This window comes from Anoplopoma fimbria, chromosome 19 (genome assembly GCF_027596085.1).
Source record: "Anoplopoma fimbria isolate UVic2021 breed Golden Eagle Sablefish chromosome 19, Afim_UVic_2022, whole genome shotgun sequence".
NCBI lineage: Eukaryota > Metazoa > Chordata > Actinopteri > Perciformes > Anoplopomatidae > Anoplopoma > Anoplopoma fimbria.
In genome coordinates this window covers 10,256,690-10,274,644 of record NC_072467.1, presented here as the reverse complement: position 1 = coordinate 10,274,644, position 17,955 = coordinate 10,256,690, and the positions used below count along the sequence as shown (strand labels likewise).

At 39.9% G+C, this 17,955-nt stretch overlaps 1 protein-coding gene across 1 annotated transcript in view; it reads left to right on the top strand.

Moving 5' to 3' along the window:
• Window positions 1–17,955, top strand: part of cdh13 (cadherin 13, H-cadherin (heart)) — a 241,191-nt gene that overhangs the window by 41,932 nt on the left and 181,304 nt on the right. Inside the window, exons 6-7 of the mRNA XM_054619535.1 lie at window positions 13,168–13,173; window positions 13,767–13,919. Of these exons, the coding sequence (XP_054475510.1) occupies window positions 13,168–13,173; window positions 13,767–13,919 (159 nt within the window). The remainder of the gene's footprint in view (window positions 1–13,167; window positions 13,174–13,766; window positions 13,920–17,955) is intronic.

Genomic DNA, 17,955 nt, shown 5'->3' with positions numbered 1-17,955 from the left:
CAAGGGTGGAAAATCATGTTAAAATGAGTGTTGGTGCCATTTTTGTATTGCGTTCATTATATGTGTCTTTATATATAGAAGTATGTGTTCACTAGTGATAATTCCCCTTTTAACACAGTGGGTGGTAGGGAGTAATGTTTGACAGCCAGTGTAGCTTACCTTTGCTGACCATTTGTTTGTTTGCATGCGATTTATAAATATATATAAGTGCATGTGAATGCACTTGATTGTGGCTTGTATATGGACATTTGGGAATGTGAGTTATTAAACCACCATGTTACACAAAGGTGACGCGTCAATTAGGCAAGTAGCGGTATAGCAGCCCCCTCAGTGGCTCAGAGGTTTCTTCCTTTTGTCAAGTCAAACCATTACAATGAGGTACCCCTGTATGTTTTTTTCATTTCAAAATTATTCTAGCAAAGGCTGGTTACATTAGCATATAAATATCATTTGACCTAGTATTTACTTTCCACTGAGACCTCCGAAAATGAAAAGACTCTGGACAATCAAAGCTCAGTTCTGGGAGGAAAGAGATATGTGACAAGATGAGGAGACTGAGATAAAAAGTAATAGGAGATAGAGATGAGAGATGAGAGAAGAGGAGCAGATACTGCCCACTGTGGCCATCATTAGCATTTTGTCCCTGTGCTGCTAAACACAAACAAAACAATGTCATTACCACTGAGATATTATGTTCTTTGGTAATTATACTGGACCAACACAAACACCTAGCATAGATATAGTATAATAATAAAGTACTCTTCTTTAAATGTATATTTGTTTAGCACACATTTTTGCTCATGTGCATGTGCAGTTTGATACACACTCCTATATTTCAAATGCAAAATGATGCGAACGCAAACGTGAAATTAATAAGGAGATATATACTTTGGCAGGAAAGACAAGTAAAATGCCTCAAAGAGGGACATGCAGTGAATACAGAGGGTGAGAGGGAACATTAGTGTGAATTTACCTTCACTCGAACATTTTTAAATCAAACATTTAATTCGTTGGCATTCATTTCCAGATGTTTAGATGAGAGAAATCAATGTGTTTTCTCTAAAGCAAGCTCGGTTTTTAAACCACAGTAATCTAAAAAACCTGCAGCGGCCCTGGGGATGATAATGATGATGAGTTTATATTTTTTTTTTCAGTAAATAATTACCTTTAAAAAAAACCCAACTAATTCTGATGTGAGTTCTTTTCTACAACATACTAGAATCCTAGCTGAATATTATGTTCAAGACAGAATCAAGAGATTCTCTTCAGCACCAAAACAAACCAGGTGTCATTAGAGAAGATGTAATTTGCTGTTTACAGATAAGAGAACCCTGCTTTAATGATTTCTTAAGGTAAAAAAGGACAATGCTAAACTAACCCTGAAAATGATCACTTGATCATAGAGTTGTCACTACATATTGAAGTATTATGATTGTTGCCTCTACATTTAAGCATTATTCGCCTGTAATAATTAAACATTGTGAAAGCTTGCATTATTTATCCTTTACGAGGACAAGACAGCCTTTTATCAGCCTTTACTCCGTGAACAAGTGTGTTTTTTTTCTGTTTAAGTTGCAGTGATGAGGTCTCAAGCTGCCTCCTGTTTTAAATCTAAAGAGCCAAGTCATAAAAACATCTAATGACTGAAGTATAGATGGTGTTTCTTACTGATAAATATTACCACAGTCAAATACAACTGGGATTTTGTTGCCTAACTTAAGGGGAAAATAAACTTTTAAGCTCTCAATCTTCTTCAGTCACGAGTTGATGTTCAAACTGTGAGTCATCGCAGGCATACAGTATACTGGAAGAAGCAGACATGCAGCATGCTTTTGAATTAGTTTAATATCAGTTTAAGATGAATGAGAACCTGTTGGAACTTGGAAATCTGCTGGAAGATTGGGGTTTGGGAAGTACTGGGGGGGAACTACCTCATACAAGTTTGTCTCAGCCACATAAAAAATATATATTTCTTACAATTTATTTTCGTGTTTACAAATAAGCAAATATTACTGATATTAAGAAGAACAGGAGTCCTGGACCAGCCCTCATGTATTTGAGATGAAAAGCTGAAATCATGTAATTTATTCAACACTAGCGTTGCAGCAGATGTAGCGGTAATCACTGAAGGTAAAAACCAGAAAGGTGCACTCAGTACAACTCATAACATTGTGATGGATTACATGGAACGTTGTTACGTTATCAGGATACAAAAAAAGTAACTGTATTCCTTTACAGTTACAAAAAAGAAAAAGGTAATAAGATTACCGACATATTTGGTGAAAATGGGGATTACTAGCAGGATGCTAGAGGCATTTGCAGTGTACGTTTTGTCCAAAGGGGACAACAGCTGCAGTGTGCAAATGATTATCTGTGAAATATGTACTAACAACATTAATTGGTAGTGTTGTTTCCTTAGTGGCATCTTAATGTTGTGAACTAGTTGTAATTTGGAACACTAATATTTTGCTTGTCCAATTATTTTAGGTGCTTTACTACAACACAGTGGGCACTGTCTGGTTATAGGTGGCCATGTTGAAAGAGAGAGAGCTACACCCAAAAAAATTCTCAGTGTGCTGCTTTCAAACACGCACATAGCTAATAAATTAACTCTATTATCACTCTTATTTTTTATAGAGCAACTTCTTACACTCAAGAGCAACCGTTATTGAAAAAAATGTGGTCCTGGTCAGTAACGTTAAGTAAGATCCTGGGCTCTGAATAACCTGAATAGATTTCCATATTTTATTCTCAGCTCAAACATCCAAGTACTATACCACTTCAGGAAAAGCATTGCAAGTGAGTAAAAGCAGAGGCATATGTTCCCTGTGGCATTGCATCAGGTGACAGGCTTTCATGAAGTATTCTTTAGAAAACGTACTGAAGATAATTCATATTTTGAGGCAAAAAATTCCACACATAGTTGTTTTTTTGACATGGTTGAATGTTGTATTACTAATAAATTGAAATGCCAAATTTTCCTGATACTTGAGAAATAGATTTTGTCTTACTCTACTCTTTATAAAGCGTGTGTGAGTTCCTGCTGGTAATGTGGTTCTTTTATTCCCTGAAGTTACTTTCTCCACTTCTCAGTTATATAACATACTTCAGTCAAGGGCCATAAAAACAGTTCTAATAAAAACAAGCACATACAAAAACAGTTTTCAAGTTTTGCATGGTCGTATTACATGTTCATCAGGTCATTTTAATAGGTCATAAATTGTTGCAGATGATAGATGATGAAACGCTTATGTCACACATGCAAAGCGATGTTATATTAATATTCAATGTTGTTATAAATCACAATGTCTGAATACAACCACAATTACCTTATGTATTTTCATTGTTTTATTTAGTGCCTGCTAGTTTAATAATTGCCCCCCTTATCTGTCTTTTTTTAATTTATTTATCATCCTTTTTTCTCCTTTTGTGAAACTTTTGTTTTTGTTGGATCTTTTTTTGTGATAAAATGCCTGAAAACTGCAAAACTTTTAGTTATAAATGAATATCTGCAATCTTGAATGCAATAAAAAGCAGAACTATATTAACTGGGCGGATTTAATTAAATTTTTTGTTGTTCATGCCTTCAGTTTTTTGGGGGACAAACATTCAGTGCATTAATATAGAAGCAAACAACTACTATCTATGTAAATATACAGTGTATTTATGTCTACCTGAACAGAGAAAGAAGCCACTCTCCCTCTGTGTGTGTCGTTATCAGAGATTTTCCTTGCTTTCTTTACATAGTCGGCTATCTGCTCTTTAAGTGCATGTTTGTGTTTGTGAGTTTGCCCCACTGGCTAGCTCATGGCCTCCCAGTTGATGATGAAAGGTGTGAACCTCAGTTTTGTATGTTTTTGGATACCATTATGCCAAATTGTCAGAGTTTTATACTAGAGCTATATCCTGCATGAGTCTCCAAAGCATACTTTGAGGATTTATTAATTGTTTTGTCACTGATGAAGGGTTTTACTTGTCCAGCTCGACCCTTGTTGAAAAGCTCAGAGAATAAGTGACACAGTTTATTATTTATGTGGCAGATAATGAATTGTGTTTTATGACATAACGCATGGAACTCCTCCAGTAGCCCTTCAGTTTATTTCATCTCAAAATAAACTGCATTTTCTATGGTGAGAAGTCTATGTAGCAGGTAAATCACATCACCTGAATGGTCAACCAACAACCATACGTTCAGGACCCCAGTGGGCTCTACATTTTATCTTACCCTGTGTTACGAGGCTGTGATGTATCTACATGTCATGCAGCTTTGTTCTAGATAAGCCTGGGAGCTACGAGATCAACCACATCTCTCAATGCCCGCAGAGACTAACATAAAAAAAAAAGATTCCATACTGAGCCCTGCACATAATAGATAATTGTACCCTGGAGAGAGCAAGACCACAGTGAGTAGCCTGGGCTCCCAGCTCATGCCAGCACTGCTCTCAGTACTGTCCCTGTGAAGCAACATGATGGCCTGGAGATACCAGGTTGGTAGTGAAGGACAGTGGAATAGAGTATATATGTGTCAAACCATTAGGTGATGTTTTGGGGGGACAACCGTAGTTCATGGGGTGGGTTGTGCAGATTTCTCCTCTGGTTAATTACAGGGAGATAACAGAGAGGACGAGAGTCAGCCGAAAGGTTTCATCCATAGGGGACACAAATTATCTCTAAATATGTTCCAGGAATTGGACATATAGTGCACACATGACATGAATTATTACTTTCTCTCCCTTCATTTGGGCCCCCATCTTCTCCCCAGTTCTCCTTCTCTCCACTTCCTAGTCACAAATCCAATCCATCCTCTCATCCCGGTATCCCTCCATCCTTCTCCCCTACCTCCACAGTCAGCTTTGCATGAGAGGACAGGCTAATGTGGGCTATTTTACCCAATATGTCGGCGACTTGGTGAAATTGATTTTCCACGCCAATAGCTTTCCTCTTCTTAGTAACCTACCATTTCCATATGGCAGGCATTCATTTTTCATGCTCCTTCCTTCTCTTTGAGAGATAAGCAGTAAGAAGCAGGGGGGAGAGGTGAGATTGCAAGGTCTGGGTTTAACATGTAAGTGTGTGTGTCTGTGTGCTGCAGGGGTGAGGGTGGGTTTGGCTGTCAGCGGGACTCACAGGGGAAGGAGAAGAACCTTGTTCTTTATGTCACACCTCCTGCTAGCTGTGGAATTGTTTTGATACAGATGTCTCTCCACTGCTCTCCCATGGGGCCCCGTAAACAGCTCACAACAACTCACACAGCAGCTGGAGCGTACAATGATATTGATATTCTTAATTTTTTTTCTCTTAGTATATGCACCTTCATTCATGGCTGATAGGACCATTTTTTGTATGCTGCTCAAGTATTCAGGAGGCTAAATCAATCATAGCTCAAGTGAAATGAGAAGCTACATCTCAAGGGGCTATCCTTTCAATACATTCCAATTCAAGTAGTCTAAAGGATTGAAGAAAAAAACACTGTAAAAAATCAAGTAAATCATTATTCCTCAAACTTGTTTTGCTCATGTCTGGGATTTTATGTGAGCCAGGCCTTTCTCAAGGGGACATAGGAGATTGAATAACCCTTAGTGGTATACAAATGTGTTCTCCTCAGTACCATTCAGTGATTCTAAATCATCAATCTGATCATGCATGTATTGTGATTGAATATTTCCCTGATAGTCTGCCTGTACCATCGATGTACTAAGAGAACAGGATACGCACACAATGAAATAACGCACACTAGAAAATTCTTCTTGTTCTTCCTGCTAACTTAACGGACTGATTAAATACAGATATGACAAAGGGTCATTAAGGCTCAACACTAACTTTTAATAGTGGTTGGCATGCTGGGAACCAGGCATGAGCTTTTGTTGTTGAAACTGAAAATAAGGTTGCCAATTAGTTTTAGTCACGTTATATTTTGTGGAATTAAGATATTATGCAGTTAAATATCAGCTTGATAATGAAAATGTGTTTATATTGTAGATGCTTTGCAGTATATTTTTCCGTCTAGCTCAAAGATACTGGCATACTTTTTTCATTCAGGTTCATCTGGTTCTCTACCAGTTAAACCAATATGCACATTTGTTTGTGATGTTGTTGGTCCATGTTTTACCCCACAGTCAAATAACTTTATTTGCTTTACCATCGACTCTAAAACAGATGCCTGTTCTCATGGGATTAAACACGTGCAGCTTTGTCTGGTTCGGGTTGTTAAATACTACTTATGCAACACAAAATAACAATGAATTTATTTTGGACTGCATGTTTTTGCTGTTTGCTGTCCCTTTTTTTATATGGTAAAAAGTAACACTGATAGCAACCACAGACGAAGAATGGTTTAAGGATGTTTGTGAGCAATGCATTACGCATTTTACAGCCCTTCCTTTTATAATGTTTGTATAAGACAAGATAAGATAAGATAAGACAATCCTTTATTTGTCCCGCAGCCGTGAAATTTACAGGATTACAGCAGCATAGAGTATAGTGCAAACAAGAGACATAGTAAAAAACAAGATCGAAACAAGTACAAAATATACAGTCTCTTTGCAACATTGTGCGTCAAGTTGTCACATGTTCTGCAACACAATAGCAAAATCACTTGAATGCCCAGAGCTGTTCCTGGGCATTGATACCTCAAATCCATTGCATTCATCGAGAAAATACCCATGTTGTCAAGCAGTGCTTAAGCATGTGTTAACCTGAATTTATAGTGGCAGGTAGTCGGCTGTTATGATCCCTGAAGCTGTGTACTGTAATGCGTGTAGAAAATGCTGAAAGAAAAACTGTAATATTCATCTTTGTAGAAAGTTTAGGATTGTACTTTTTTTCATAGTGTCCATGTTCTTTGGCACCTGTTTGATTGAAGCCGTCAGCTGGCTCCCGTTTTGAACAGTTTTCCTTTCATCTCATTTCATGAGGTTTCATATTGCAATTCTCCCAATGTCAAGTAAACTGGGATTCTATTAAATCCTGTGGCAGACCAATCACAGGTGGTGACCAAAGTCTGATGGTCTGACGGATAGCTGTCAGCACCTATTGATATGATGAATATCTTTGTGTTTGTTGACGTGTTTTGTTAAAACTGGGCGCAGATGACCAGTACAAGTTAGACTGCAGCCGGAAAGTACAGCAGATGTATAAAGTAGACTGTAAAATAAGTTTGTCTGATCTAAACCAAAGCCAGGGTCCTGTTAACTGTAGCTATAAACATTAAACAGAAAATCGCAGTGTGCTCTTTTGTGATGAGTGAAGTTGGTCATTTCTTAAAGTAAAACAAAACAAGTTGTGAAACTGCAGTCCAGCAGATCATCTTTCACTTTGGACTTTTGCAGTTTCTATGTGTGCTGGCTCAGTGGAAGTGTTGTTTCCTCACATTGAGAAGGTTTTAATGAAGTTTGCATGTTCTCCTCATGTGTGCGTGGGCGTTCCAGTAAACGATCAACAGTTAGCAGGTTAGACCATTTTGATTCAGATCTTAATTACCCATAGGTATTACTATTTGGTTGTAAATGTTTGTTAGCTGTGGAATGGATTACTGACCCACTTATTGATCAATCATAAATCACTCACTAATTCTCTACTCCCTTCTCCCTATTTAGGGAGTTCTATGTAGATATCTAGGACCGCTCATCGGCCAAATGAAAAAAACCCACTTTCAGACCCCTACTCTGGTCATTTTCTCTACTCTGTTAATTAGGTCATGCTGATGACCCATCCATAATACATTGCCTCTTAGCGAAATGCTCTGAGGGAATTTAAGTTGCCATGGTAAGCAGTTATGCAGAGTGTATGTTCAGGGCTTTTATTTTTAAAGTTAAGTATGGAAGAAATTAAGCGGCATATACTGCCTTGGTCAATGAGAGGGCAATAAGGACATTTTCCCAAATGATCAAACACTGTTTGTGGCTGTTTGTTTTGTGATGCTCTGCTCTGTACACCTGAGCTCAGAGCGCAATGCATGATGGGATATAGTGCTCGGTTTGTGACCTTTGCTTGTGCACTAAATTTCAAGACGCATTATGGGCTACTTTAAGTCCACTATCTAGGGTATAATAATTGTCAGTGTACATTGGGACAGCACTACAAAATGGCAAACTATCTATATAGTGGACTACATAGTGAGTACTGGAGTCAAACCTGCAAAGTACACTTATGCAAACTGATTTAATGTCTTTATTGGGTGCTTACTAATTAAATGATTCCTTTATTATTCATTCAATTAATTCCAAAAAGCCCAAAACAGTAGCTCAAATTATTTCACTGAAACAGGCAAACATACAAATGCACTCTTAAAAACAAAGCGCATGCGTGCAGCCCCATTAAATAACAGATGGAAACCTCAGATGTATCATCATGAGATATCAAACACTTCGATCTTTAAAGCAAGCTTAACTTTCCGCACTGCACTAGAGCTGTCAGTTATTCAACCTGTGTTTATCCTTCCTTACCAGCTCGCAAGTCATCACAACGTGTCTGACTTGACATGACAGCTCCAATAAAGTACTGTTGCTGAGAGGAACGGAGGCCAGGTTCTGCTGTAGCTCCAGCTAATATAGTAGAGAGAATAGACATTTCTGGCACCTTTGTTCTATGGTTTCAATGCCGAGTACATTCTGATTTCCTTTACCTGTCAGTCTGTCTCTCTCCTCTGTCTTGCTGCCCTCTACATGGTGTCTGTCAACTTTCCTTTTCTTCCCTTATAACTGTGTTTCTATCTTTTTATTTTCCTCTTCCACTTTATCTGTCTTTGTCTCGTTTAGTTGCTCCTCCTTTCACTTAAACGGCCAGTCAGTACCAGGGATCTGAGCTTCCAAGCAGGAAGTGAGCGATTTGTGATGTCAGATGTTACAACATTAGAACGCAGGGAGCCTGGGGGCCTCCTCATTTAGTCTAATTGATTCTCTTAATTGTCTTGTTCCTGCCTTTTTTCTCACTGTCTGTCTTTCAGCATGTTAATCATGCCCATTTGTGGCGGTGAGTTAAAACCTTATAGACATAAATTCCTATGCATGTCTGCCCATGTCACATACATGTATGCCTGAGATCTACATTTGCAAAGTTGCCGCATATTTTTTTCACAAGCCAGACAAGGCTTTTTCAAAACTGAGTGTTTGAAGACAGCATGAAAAATATATTTATGTAAAGAAAATTTATATGAACCTGAAAATGAGCATCATGTGCCCACTTTGAAGTACTGCAATTTTTCCAAAGTTCTCTATTTTTATATAGTGAATTACAATATTGTTCAGTTGTTGCCTTGAAAGACAGGCAAAAAAAAGAAGAAGAAAAGGACTAACACATCAGTAGTCAAGGACAAGCTGGACTGTGTGATTTAAAGCTTCTCTTCAAAAGCAGCATTTCCCACAACAGCCGTCCCTGCTGACCCTCTAAACACAGTCTAGCTGCTTAATGAAAACCCTCTCTTCCTGTTTGTTTTTCTTTTTCAATAAGGGTCCCTCTTGATTGTTGCCCCTCTCAGGCTTCTTGTGATTGGCTCAGGACAAATAGGCTGCTGGCTAATGATTAGGCTAACCAATCAAAGATGCTTAATTAGCGCCATTGCTTTCCCATCGTCCAATGCTGAGGACTCGGTCCGTTCTTCCCGTCCGTGTCTTCACAAGGTTTTTCCACCTCGACTCTTCCCTCTTATTAGCAGGCTGGAGTGGCGGCACAATCAGGCAGAGCACTGGTCCAAGCCTGGCATGCTTGTACAAAGACACACACACGTGTCGCACACACATTCTTGTACACTCAGGGTCTCATGCACGATAACGCACTCACGTTCACAGGCACAATCAGAACATCACTTCAATGCCTCCTCTTCTCCCTCTTTCCCTCTCTTTTACTCTCTCACACACACACACACACACACATGCACATGCACGCGCACATGCACAAGCATACACACACGCAAGACCTGGCTTGGTCCCAGGAGTCCTTTCATTGCCAGTGATTGTCATTCGCAGCTGGCTGTATGACCTTGATTGGGATAACAGAAGCATCACTGAGGGATGCTACAGCATTCTCTCTCTCTCTCTCTCTCTCTCTCTCTCTCTCTCTCTCTCTCTCATACACACACACACACGCACTGGAATTGAAATTCTCCCTCGTTCCCCCTCAAAAACACAAGGACATGGCCAGTGTGTGTGTCTGTGTGTGTGTGTTTATCTGGGGGGGATGTGTAGACAGAATTAGCATTATAATGAATTAGTGTAATGATGTTTTCTTTGGACCAACTTTCACTTTCTTTGGCTCAATTTCGCTTCGCAGAGCACACACATGCACTCTAAACACGCGGGCGGATTTTTAACAAGTCACATAACTAGTTTTTGTGTATGTATTCGTACATACCCGTGTTGCTATTCTACAGGTTTTTGTTTGTTGTGGCATCATAACACCTGACAGGAACACAAACTGCATGATACGCTATCAAGTTTAAATACGCACACACAGAGGTGCCGGTGCATTGTTTTTGGTGCTCAATCTCTCTGCGTGCTCGGAGATGTTTGGTGTTGCGGAGCTGCACCACACCTCCTGTCATCCTTCCCGCAGTATCACAAGCACCGCAAGTCTTTCATGTCAGCTTGGCTGGTAATGAGAGCTGATAGAAAGAGGTGAGATTCCCCCATCAGTCCTCCCCCACACACACAGAGGGAGACAGACTCAGCGGAGACAAATCCACTGGGTGCACGTTTCTCTGCCAGCACGAGCGTAAATCTGAGTCTGTGTGTGGAGTGCAGATTATCACACGTCTCCCCCACAGAGACATCTCCTTAACACTAAACTTCTCCTGACACTTCAGTTACTCTTCAGCTGAAGTTACTGTCTTTATCAGCGATCTCTCCCTCTCTCTTCTTCCTCCTCTCTTACTTTCTCATTCCGCATCCTCACCCCCCCCCACACACACACACACACACATTCATCCAAGTTTGACGCAGAGCCATCCATGCATCCAACTAATGTAGCACCTCATTCTTTCTTTTTATTTTTTTTCATCTGACCCAGTTTGTCACTCTCAGTAGGTGTTGGCTGCAACTGTGATTACTGCTCAGAAATATCTGTGTCCTTCCAGCTTTAGCACCTGTGAAAGTGTGTGTGTGTGTGTGTGTGTGTGTGTGTGTGTGTGTGTGCATAGTTGGGGTGTGTACGCCAATGTCTATGTCCCCACACCGAAAGAACAATGTGGAAAATATATAGACTTACTGTGTGGTTGAAGGGTTCTAACACAACTGAAAATACTCTGGATATTACAGCTGTTTAAACAAAAAGAAATCCTCAGATAAGAAGGAAAAGACGAAGGCTGGGAAAGACAGAGAGGAGGGTGAGAAGTGAAAAGGGGATAGAGAAAGATAAAACAAGAGCGATAGAGGACAGAAGAGAAGGATAGTTTCAGTGTATACGAATCATCCACAAATGACTGCTTTTGCTACACTTTTGACATTTCTCGCTCTCGTCGTTTGGTATGACAAACAAGAAGAGCACAGGGAGTGACCACCAGAGGATACAGCACAGAGCTGTGGAAAATGATGAATCGAGAATGAGATATTGACGCTTAGCAGAAGAGCAAGGATGGACATATTGGAGAATAAGTAACAAGCAGCGGGAACAAGGAGCCCGAGAGCGAGAGGGAACAGAGGGGGGGAAAAGATGAAGCGGGACGGCGAGATAAATGGCAACAGAGCTTTGGAGAGGCTATAAGGGCTTGAGCTCCGTCTGGCACAGGGTTGTAACGCCGCACTCTCATCTCCCATGCTCTTTCAAGTGGTGGAGTAGAAAGGCCGTCATTTCAGCTGCCTTCCATGGAAGCGTGCTCTCATTAAAGGTGACCTCGTGGCAGCCGTCTGATCACGAGGCGCAGTGCAGGGGGACTGTTTGCATGCTCGGCACTCAGCGACAGTGATGAGGCCCAGCAGGATGTCACAGTGGTGACTGTCCTGTGTGTGTGTGTGTGTGTGTGTGTGTGTGTGTGTGTGTGTGTGTGTGTGTGTGTGTGTGTGTGTGTGTGTGTGTGTGTGTGTGTGTGTGTGTGTGTTTGTGTGGGTGCAGCAAACACTGGCAGTTTATAGTATTTAGGCAGTTTATAGTATTTAGACAGTGACACATTGTTGCGGTGGCGGCCCTGTGCGGCAGAGCATTGGACTTGAAATGATGGAAAGATGATTACGGGGCTAAACTGCTGACAGTGCAGGAACATCAAAAACCTTAAAGCTGAGAGTCAGCACTTTAACCCTCGGTCTGCACTGTACATGACTCTTACGAGCTCATCTTCATTCTCAAAATATGTTTTCAGTTATAATCCTGTTGAAATTTGTGATTTTTTTTAATGCAGTTTAAAGGAATTGTTTGACATTTATTAACTCTTTAGCCAAGAGTAAGATGAGAAAAATGATACACTGTCATGTCTGAACAGTAAATATGTAACTGAAGTCAGCAACCCGTTATCTTAGCTTAGCATAAAGAGTGTAAAGAGGGGTAAACCGCTAGCTTGGCTCTCTTCAAAGGTAGAGAAGTAGTCCAGAACAATACTTCCACTTTTTGTTAGGATTAAACAAGCAAAAATATGAAATGGTGTCAGTGAGCTTTGGAGGTGCTGTTAGGCAGATTCTTTTTTTTACCATTGGACAGAGCCAGAATAGTTGTTTTCCCTTTTTTCTAGCCTTTATGCTGAGCTGAGCAAACTGTCCTCTGGCTCCAGACACATATTTACTATGCAGACATGAGAGTTATAATCATCGCCTCATTTAACTCTAGAAAGTTAGGCGGATAAATATTAGCCAAAAAAGCCATTTATTTCTTTAAAGAATGCCTATGGTGTTGTTCTGAATGACTTAATCCTCACCTTGCAGTAAAACAGAGTGTTTAAGTATTGTGCATGCTTGCTAACTGGTATATCTTACTGGGACACTACCTATATGCTGTAAATCTGTATGTAGGCATTATGTATAAAGAAAATAACTTTGTAAATTAATTTGACACATTAAGTTTTTTGCAAGTTTGGTTCCTTTTCTGACTCTCATACGTCCAGCCTGAACTCAGGATCTATAAAGATCTACAAGGTCATAGACTGTTTCTTTGGTGCTTCGTGATTCTAACATGCTGTATTTTCTGTGTTTCCTTTTCTATCCTGCCCGTTCCTGTTGCCGGGTTATCTCTGGATGCTGGCCATGGCAGTCTCATGTGAGTATATCTATCCAAAAAGTCCCTGGGCCATATCACTCCTGTCTGAGAGAATAGGACTGTTAGCCAAGTAACTTGGCAGCACTGTGGAAGGCTATCGCACGGCCTTTGGTACTAAATCTTCGGAAGACGCTGATCTACATAACATTCACACTTAATTATCAAGGAATGTTTTTTAATATTTATTTAACTGTTCCACTTTCCTTATCTGAAAGGAATCCTACCATGCATTAATAAGTGGTAGCAGCAGGCCTCCAATGCTCAGGGAAATCATTGTAACTTTCTTGCCAACTGATGAAATCAAATCAAAGTCTTGTCTGATATTCATTTTTAATTGCTAGCTATCAGGGATTTGCATCACCATTCAAGACAGACTAAGCTCCTTTTGCTGCAATGTGTATCAACAAGTTCTAATAATAAGTGTTTTCCAGGGCGCTTTGCCTCGAAAAAAGGATAAAGAAAATATATAGAAGCAGTAATTCAGCAATTCTTTGCCTCGGGTGATAGGCTTACTCAGAATTAAATGGGAAAAGGTTGCAATTGTTGGTTTTGCTGATGTCTGTGTGCGTGTGTGTATGTGTGTGCGTGTGCAGGTGATTTCAACAGGGAGGTTGGGGAACCATATCTTCCGTCTGACAGGCCCCGGTGCTGACCAGGATCCCAAAGGTCTCTTCACCATTGACATAGACACAGGAGAAGTGTCAGTCAGCCGATCACTGGACCGGGAAGCCATTGACTCCTACCAGGTCTGTGTGTGTGTGTGTGTGTGTGTGTGTCTGTGTGTGTGTGTGTGTGTGTGTGTGTGTGTGTGTGTGTGTGTGTGTGTGTGTGTGTGTGGTTTTTTAAGAGGTGGTGCTTATTGTGTTCGTATGGATGTTCTTTTCTCTCCTTTCTGTCCACCTGAACACTCTTTCTCTGACACATTTATTGTTTCCTCGTCAGTCTCTGTGTTCACGCAGTTCCTATTTTGTTCATTGATTATTTCCTTTATCAACTCTGTTATTTTATGAGAAACTGTTGTTCTTACAAAATTCACTTTGATAAGCATATGTTCAGCAGACTGGCATATGGAAAAAAAATAACAGTTAGAGGTTAGGCAAAGAGTGCTTTAATTTTGACTATGCATGTATTGGCAGCGTTATTTGGGAATGGATTTGATTTGCATTTCGTCTGGGCTGAATTGATGCTATCAGTTAGAAGTGGGTGGTTTTCTTCCTTGATAAAAGAAAATTAGCGCCTGTTTGAGACGCCTGCTGGGGTTTAATGCCCTCAGGGTTGTCTGCCTGGTAAAACCATTTCCCCTGTAACAGAAAATGGAGGAAGGGGCAGAGAAAATCTACATTTCAACTCAGTCAATTGATCTTGTCATGTTTTTCTCAAACCAGACGTGAGTGCGGGTGTTCAGCTGGATGCAAGCTGTTGATAAGCTAACTGGCTTTTGTAAAAAAACAAACTCAGAAATAATTCACTCCGTAAATACCAACAGATGTGAGAGGAAAGCAGGCATTCAACGAACAGAGAGGAAGGCTGAGAGGGGAAAACACACATTCACCACATGTATTTAGTTTTTCCTCGTTCTGGTATCATTGCTTACTATTACATGCATGGTGGGACCAGGACATTGGCTGTCAGTGGTGACGGTCTGATTCAGGCTGTTTACAAGCACCTTTGACACCCAGTAACTGAGGATCCCTGTCTCTCATGAATAATCTGGTTATACAGACATCAGCTGCAGTCGTCCTTTATAAATGAATAATATGTTACTCTGAATTTGGAAAGGAATGATGACCCAGTAATAGAAGCAGTGTTTCTTACTGCCATGCCTTCTATTGACACCACACACTGCATGAAAAAAACTGATTATTGGTCCTGTGAACGCCTGCAAACTTCACTAATCCCCGACACTAGTAGATCTGTGTTTACACAGGTGTTGGGAGAGAAATGTAAAGGTAGTAACAAGTGTACATGCCACATATACCCTTACAGTACTGCAAAGAGCAAGGTTTGAGCCATGAGTATGAACTGAACTTGGTAAATTTATGTCTCGATCTTTACGTTCCTTTATCAAAATAAGGTTATTGAATTAGCGTGTTGTCTTTTTTTATCCTTTCCCATAGCAAATACAGCAGCAAAAATGTAAACAGTGTGTTTATCTGCTCAACCGTAAGCTGCAATTGTCAGCATGTCTGGCTTACTAGCTTACCACCAACAGCAATAACCAAGCATTATTTTACAGGGTCACATTATTAAACGTAACTATTAGCTACTATAACTATAACTAATCGTGTGTTCGTTGTTATCTGTGCTTCTCCTTGCTTTGTCTGCACTGTTGCCGTTTTCTGCACTGTTAGCTCTGTTTGCACCGTTAGCTCTGAGCAGCAGGCTCAGCCCGCACCATTATAGAGCCGTGTGGAGGCAATCGAAATGCCCTGAATGTTAAGAAAGTTAAGAATAAAGTGGTTCCATGTTGATCCATCACAAACTTAGAAGGATATAAGACGGATCTTGATGAATTCAGTTATTTGATAAAGTGTACATATTGTGTCTCTTTCAAGCACTTGCAGTATATTCATTTTAGACTTTATGCAGATGCTTTTTTTACTGTCAGAATTTCTACTATAATTGACAAAACATTTTATAAAGACACAAATATACAGAAACACAAGAACAGACCTTAAAATGAATATATTAGTTTATTCTAATATCCTCTAAGTGTAGTGACAAGCTCATTGACAGAAATGTTTTTGGTTCCTTGTTGCCAATAATAAAAGTTGGTACATGAAACTCTGGGGAGGAAGACAAAGAGAATTAGGAAATAGGAGAGAGAAGAAGAGCAGAGAATGGGGGTCTGGGGACTCTCCCCATAAAGATTTCACTGTGTTCAGTATAGAGAAATTTAGCTCAGCACTGGGATATTTAATGGAACAATGAAAGTTCTCAATGAAATACGAGGAATAAGACTGAGAACAAAAAAAGAAGAAAAAGGGTGGAAGAAAAATGGAAAAACAGTCACCGTGGGAGCTTGAAACTAAATTCTGCACAGACACAACAGACTTTTAGATTTATACAATAACATGATATCATGTATTTATTTATTTGACCATTTAAGACGGTGGGTGGATTGTTGCTGACACATGACCTGAAAAACAATGTTATCCAAACACAATATATTGTATATTTATAGACATAGCAAGTTATTGCAAGATGAGGGTGCTTAATAAGAACACCTAGCTACAGATTGTATCATTACCAAGTACATTATCTTTCCACAAGCAGCTGATTCAACCTTCACTTAGTTGTATCCGCAGTGTGAAGGCCTCTGAACCAATATTAACCCTCGTCTTTGAGTGATTTGTCTCTCCCACTTGGCCTCTTCTCTGCCTCAGATGCTGCTTCTTGTTTCACAAAGAAGATTGTGTTGGAGCTTGTTATTTATTGGAATCCGCTTTTCGAAACACGGCTATCCAGAACTCGCATTTTCCTGTTGATTTCATTGTGCGACACGAGAGTGATGGAAAAGACATGCGAGAGACAAAGACTTTATTATAATTGTCATTCAGAAAGGTAGCCATCTACGATTTGGAGCAAAGAGACTGACATCTAACGAAAGTTTACCATGCGCATAACTTAAAATAACATAATAGTCATGGATTTCAGTTTGATAATGTATCTGCCTGCTGACCCCTACATTGAAATGAGTTTGCTTTCCAAAAAAAAAAAGATTTTGCCCTCATTAAACCTCAGAGATATAATTGTCGGTCTGTAGCTGAATAATTCCATCATTGTGAATAAAGAAAGCCGCTATTTGAAAGGCCTGGGGTGAATTTGCTTCATGAATGCCATCACTAATGATCATTATCTCCAACCTGATCTCAATCCCTGAAGGCAAGCTCTTTACACATACTATACATTTGCACAAACATGTTGAACACGCAGGCTTTGCATTCTCTCACTGCTTTGCTACATCCCTTCTTCTCCCAACCAGTCCTGTGCGATATCCTGCTCTCTCTCCTCTTATCATAAGGAGATTAAAAAAGTCTGTGCCCATGTCATAACTCAGAACAAGGGGCTCCTTTCAAACGCCTTTCCTTTTTATCAATGGTCTAACACGGTGTGCAGAATGAAGACTGCATCACTTTTATAGTGCCCAGTGGTCTGCAGGCTGCCCTAGTCACATTCATAAAGCGTGTCTCCTTTCCTACTGTAGCTAACAGCTTGAAACATGAAATATTCAGATTAAAATCACCATTACTCTAAAGGCCGTTTATAGAGTAAAAGGAACAGGGAGCTCAGGGTCTTTTCACTTTTATATGGCCAAGCCCCACCCGTTTTTAATGTTAGATATATCTGGTAAAACTGCTTTACTTAATATTTTTCGGCTAACTATCACATTAGCACTTGTCATGTGCTAATGTCTGTCGTTCCTACAACTTCTTATTTGTTTTAATGTCTTCAAAATAATTGTTTGTGTTTTCTGGCACAAACTTTAATGGTTCTGTTCAGTCTCTGGGGTGATACAATTGTATGTCAGTGTAGCGTTTGCAGATTTTTTCTGCTGCCCCCAGGAGACCAATAGTTAGTTATTGCAAGTTTAGATATACAAACCTGCCAAACTGTACACATTTTGCATAGAAGACATGCATTTTGACATCAAGGTACACTGCTATGAATTGTTACTTTACACCAATTTAATTGATAAAAACTACAGGCGAACCAACTGAGACATTAAGCAGGGATCTTCGTTTTCTTCCTACCAATAAACTCTCTATATCTGACCAATAA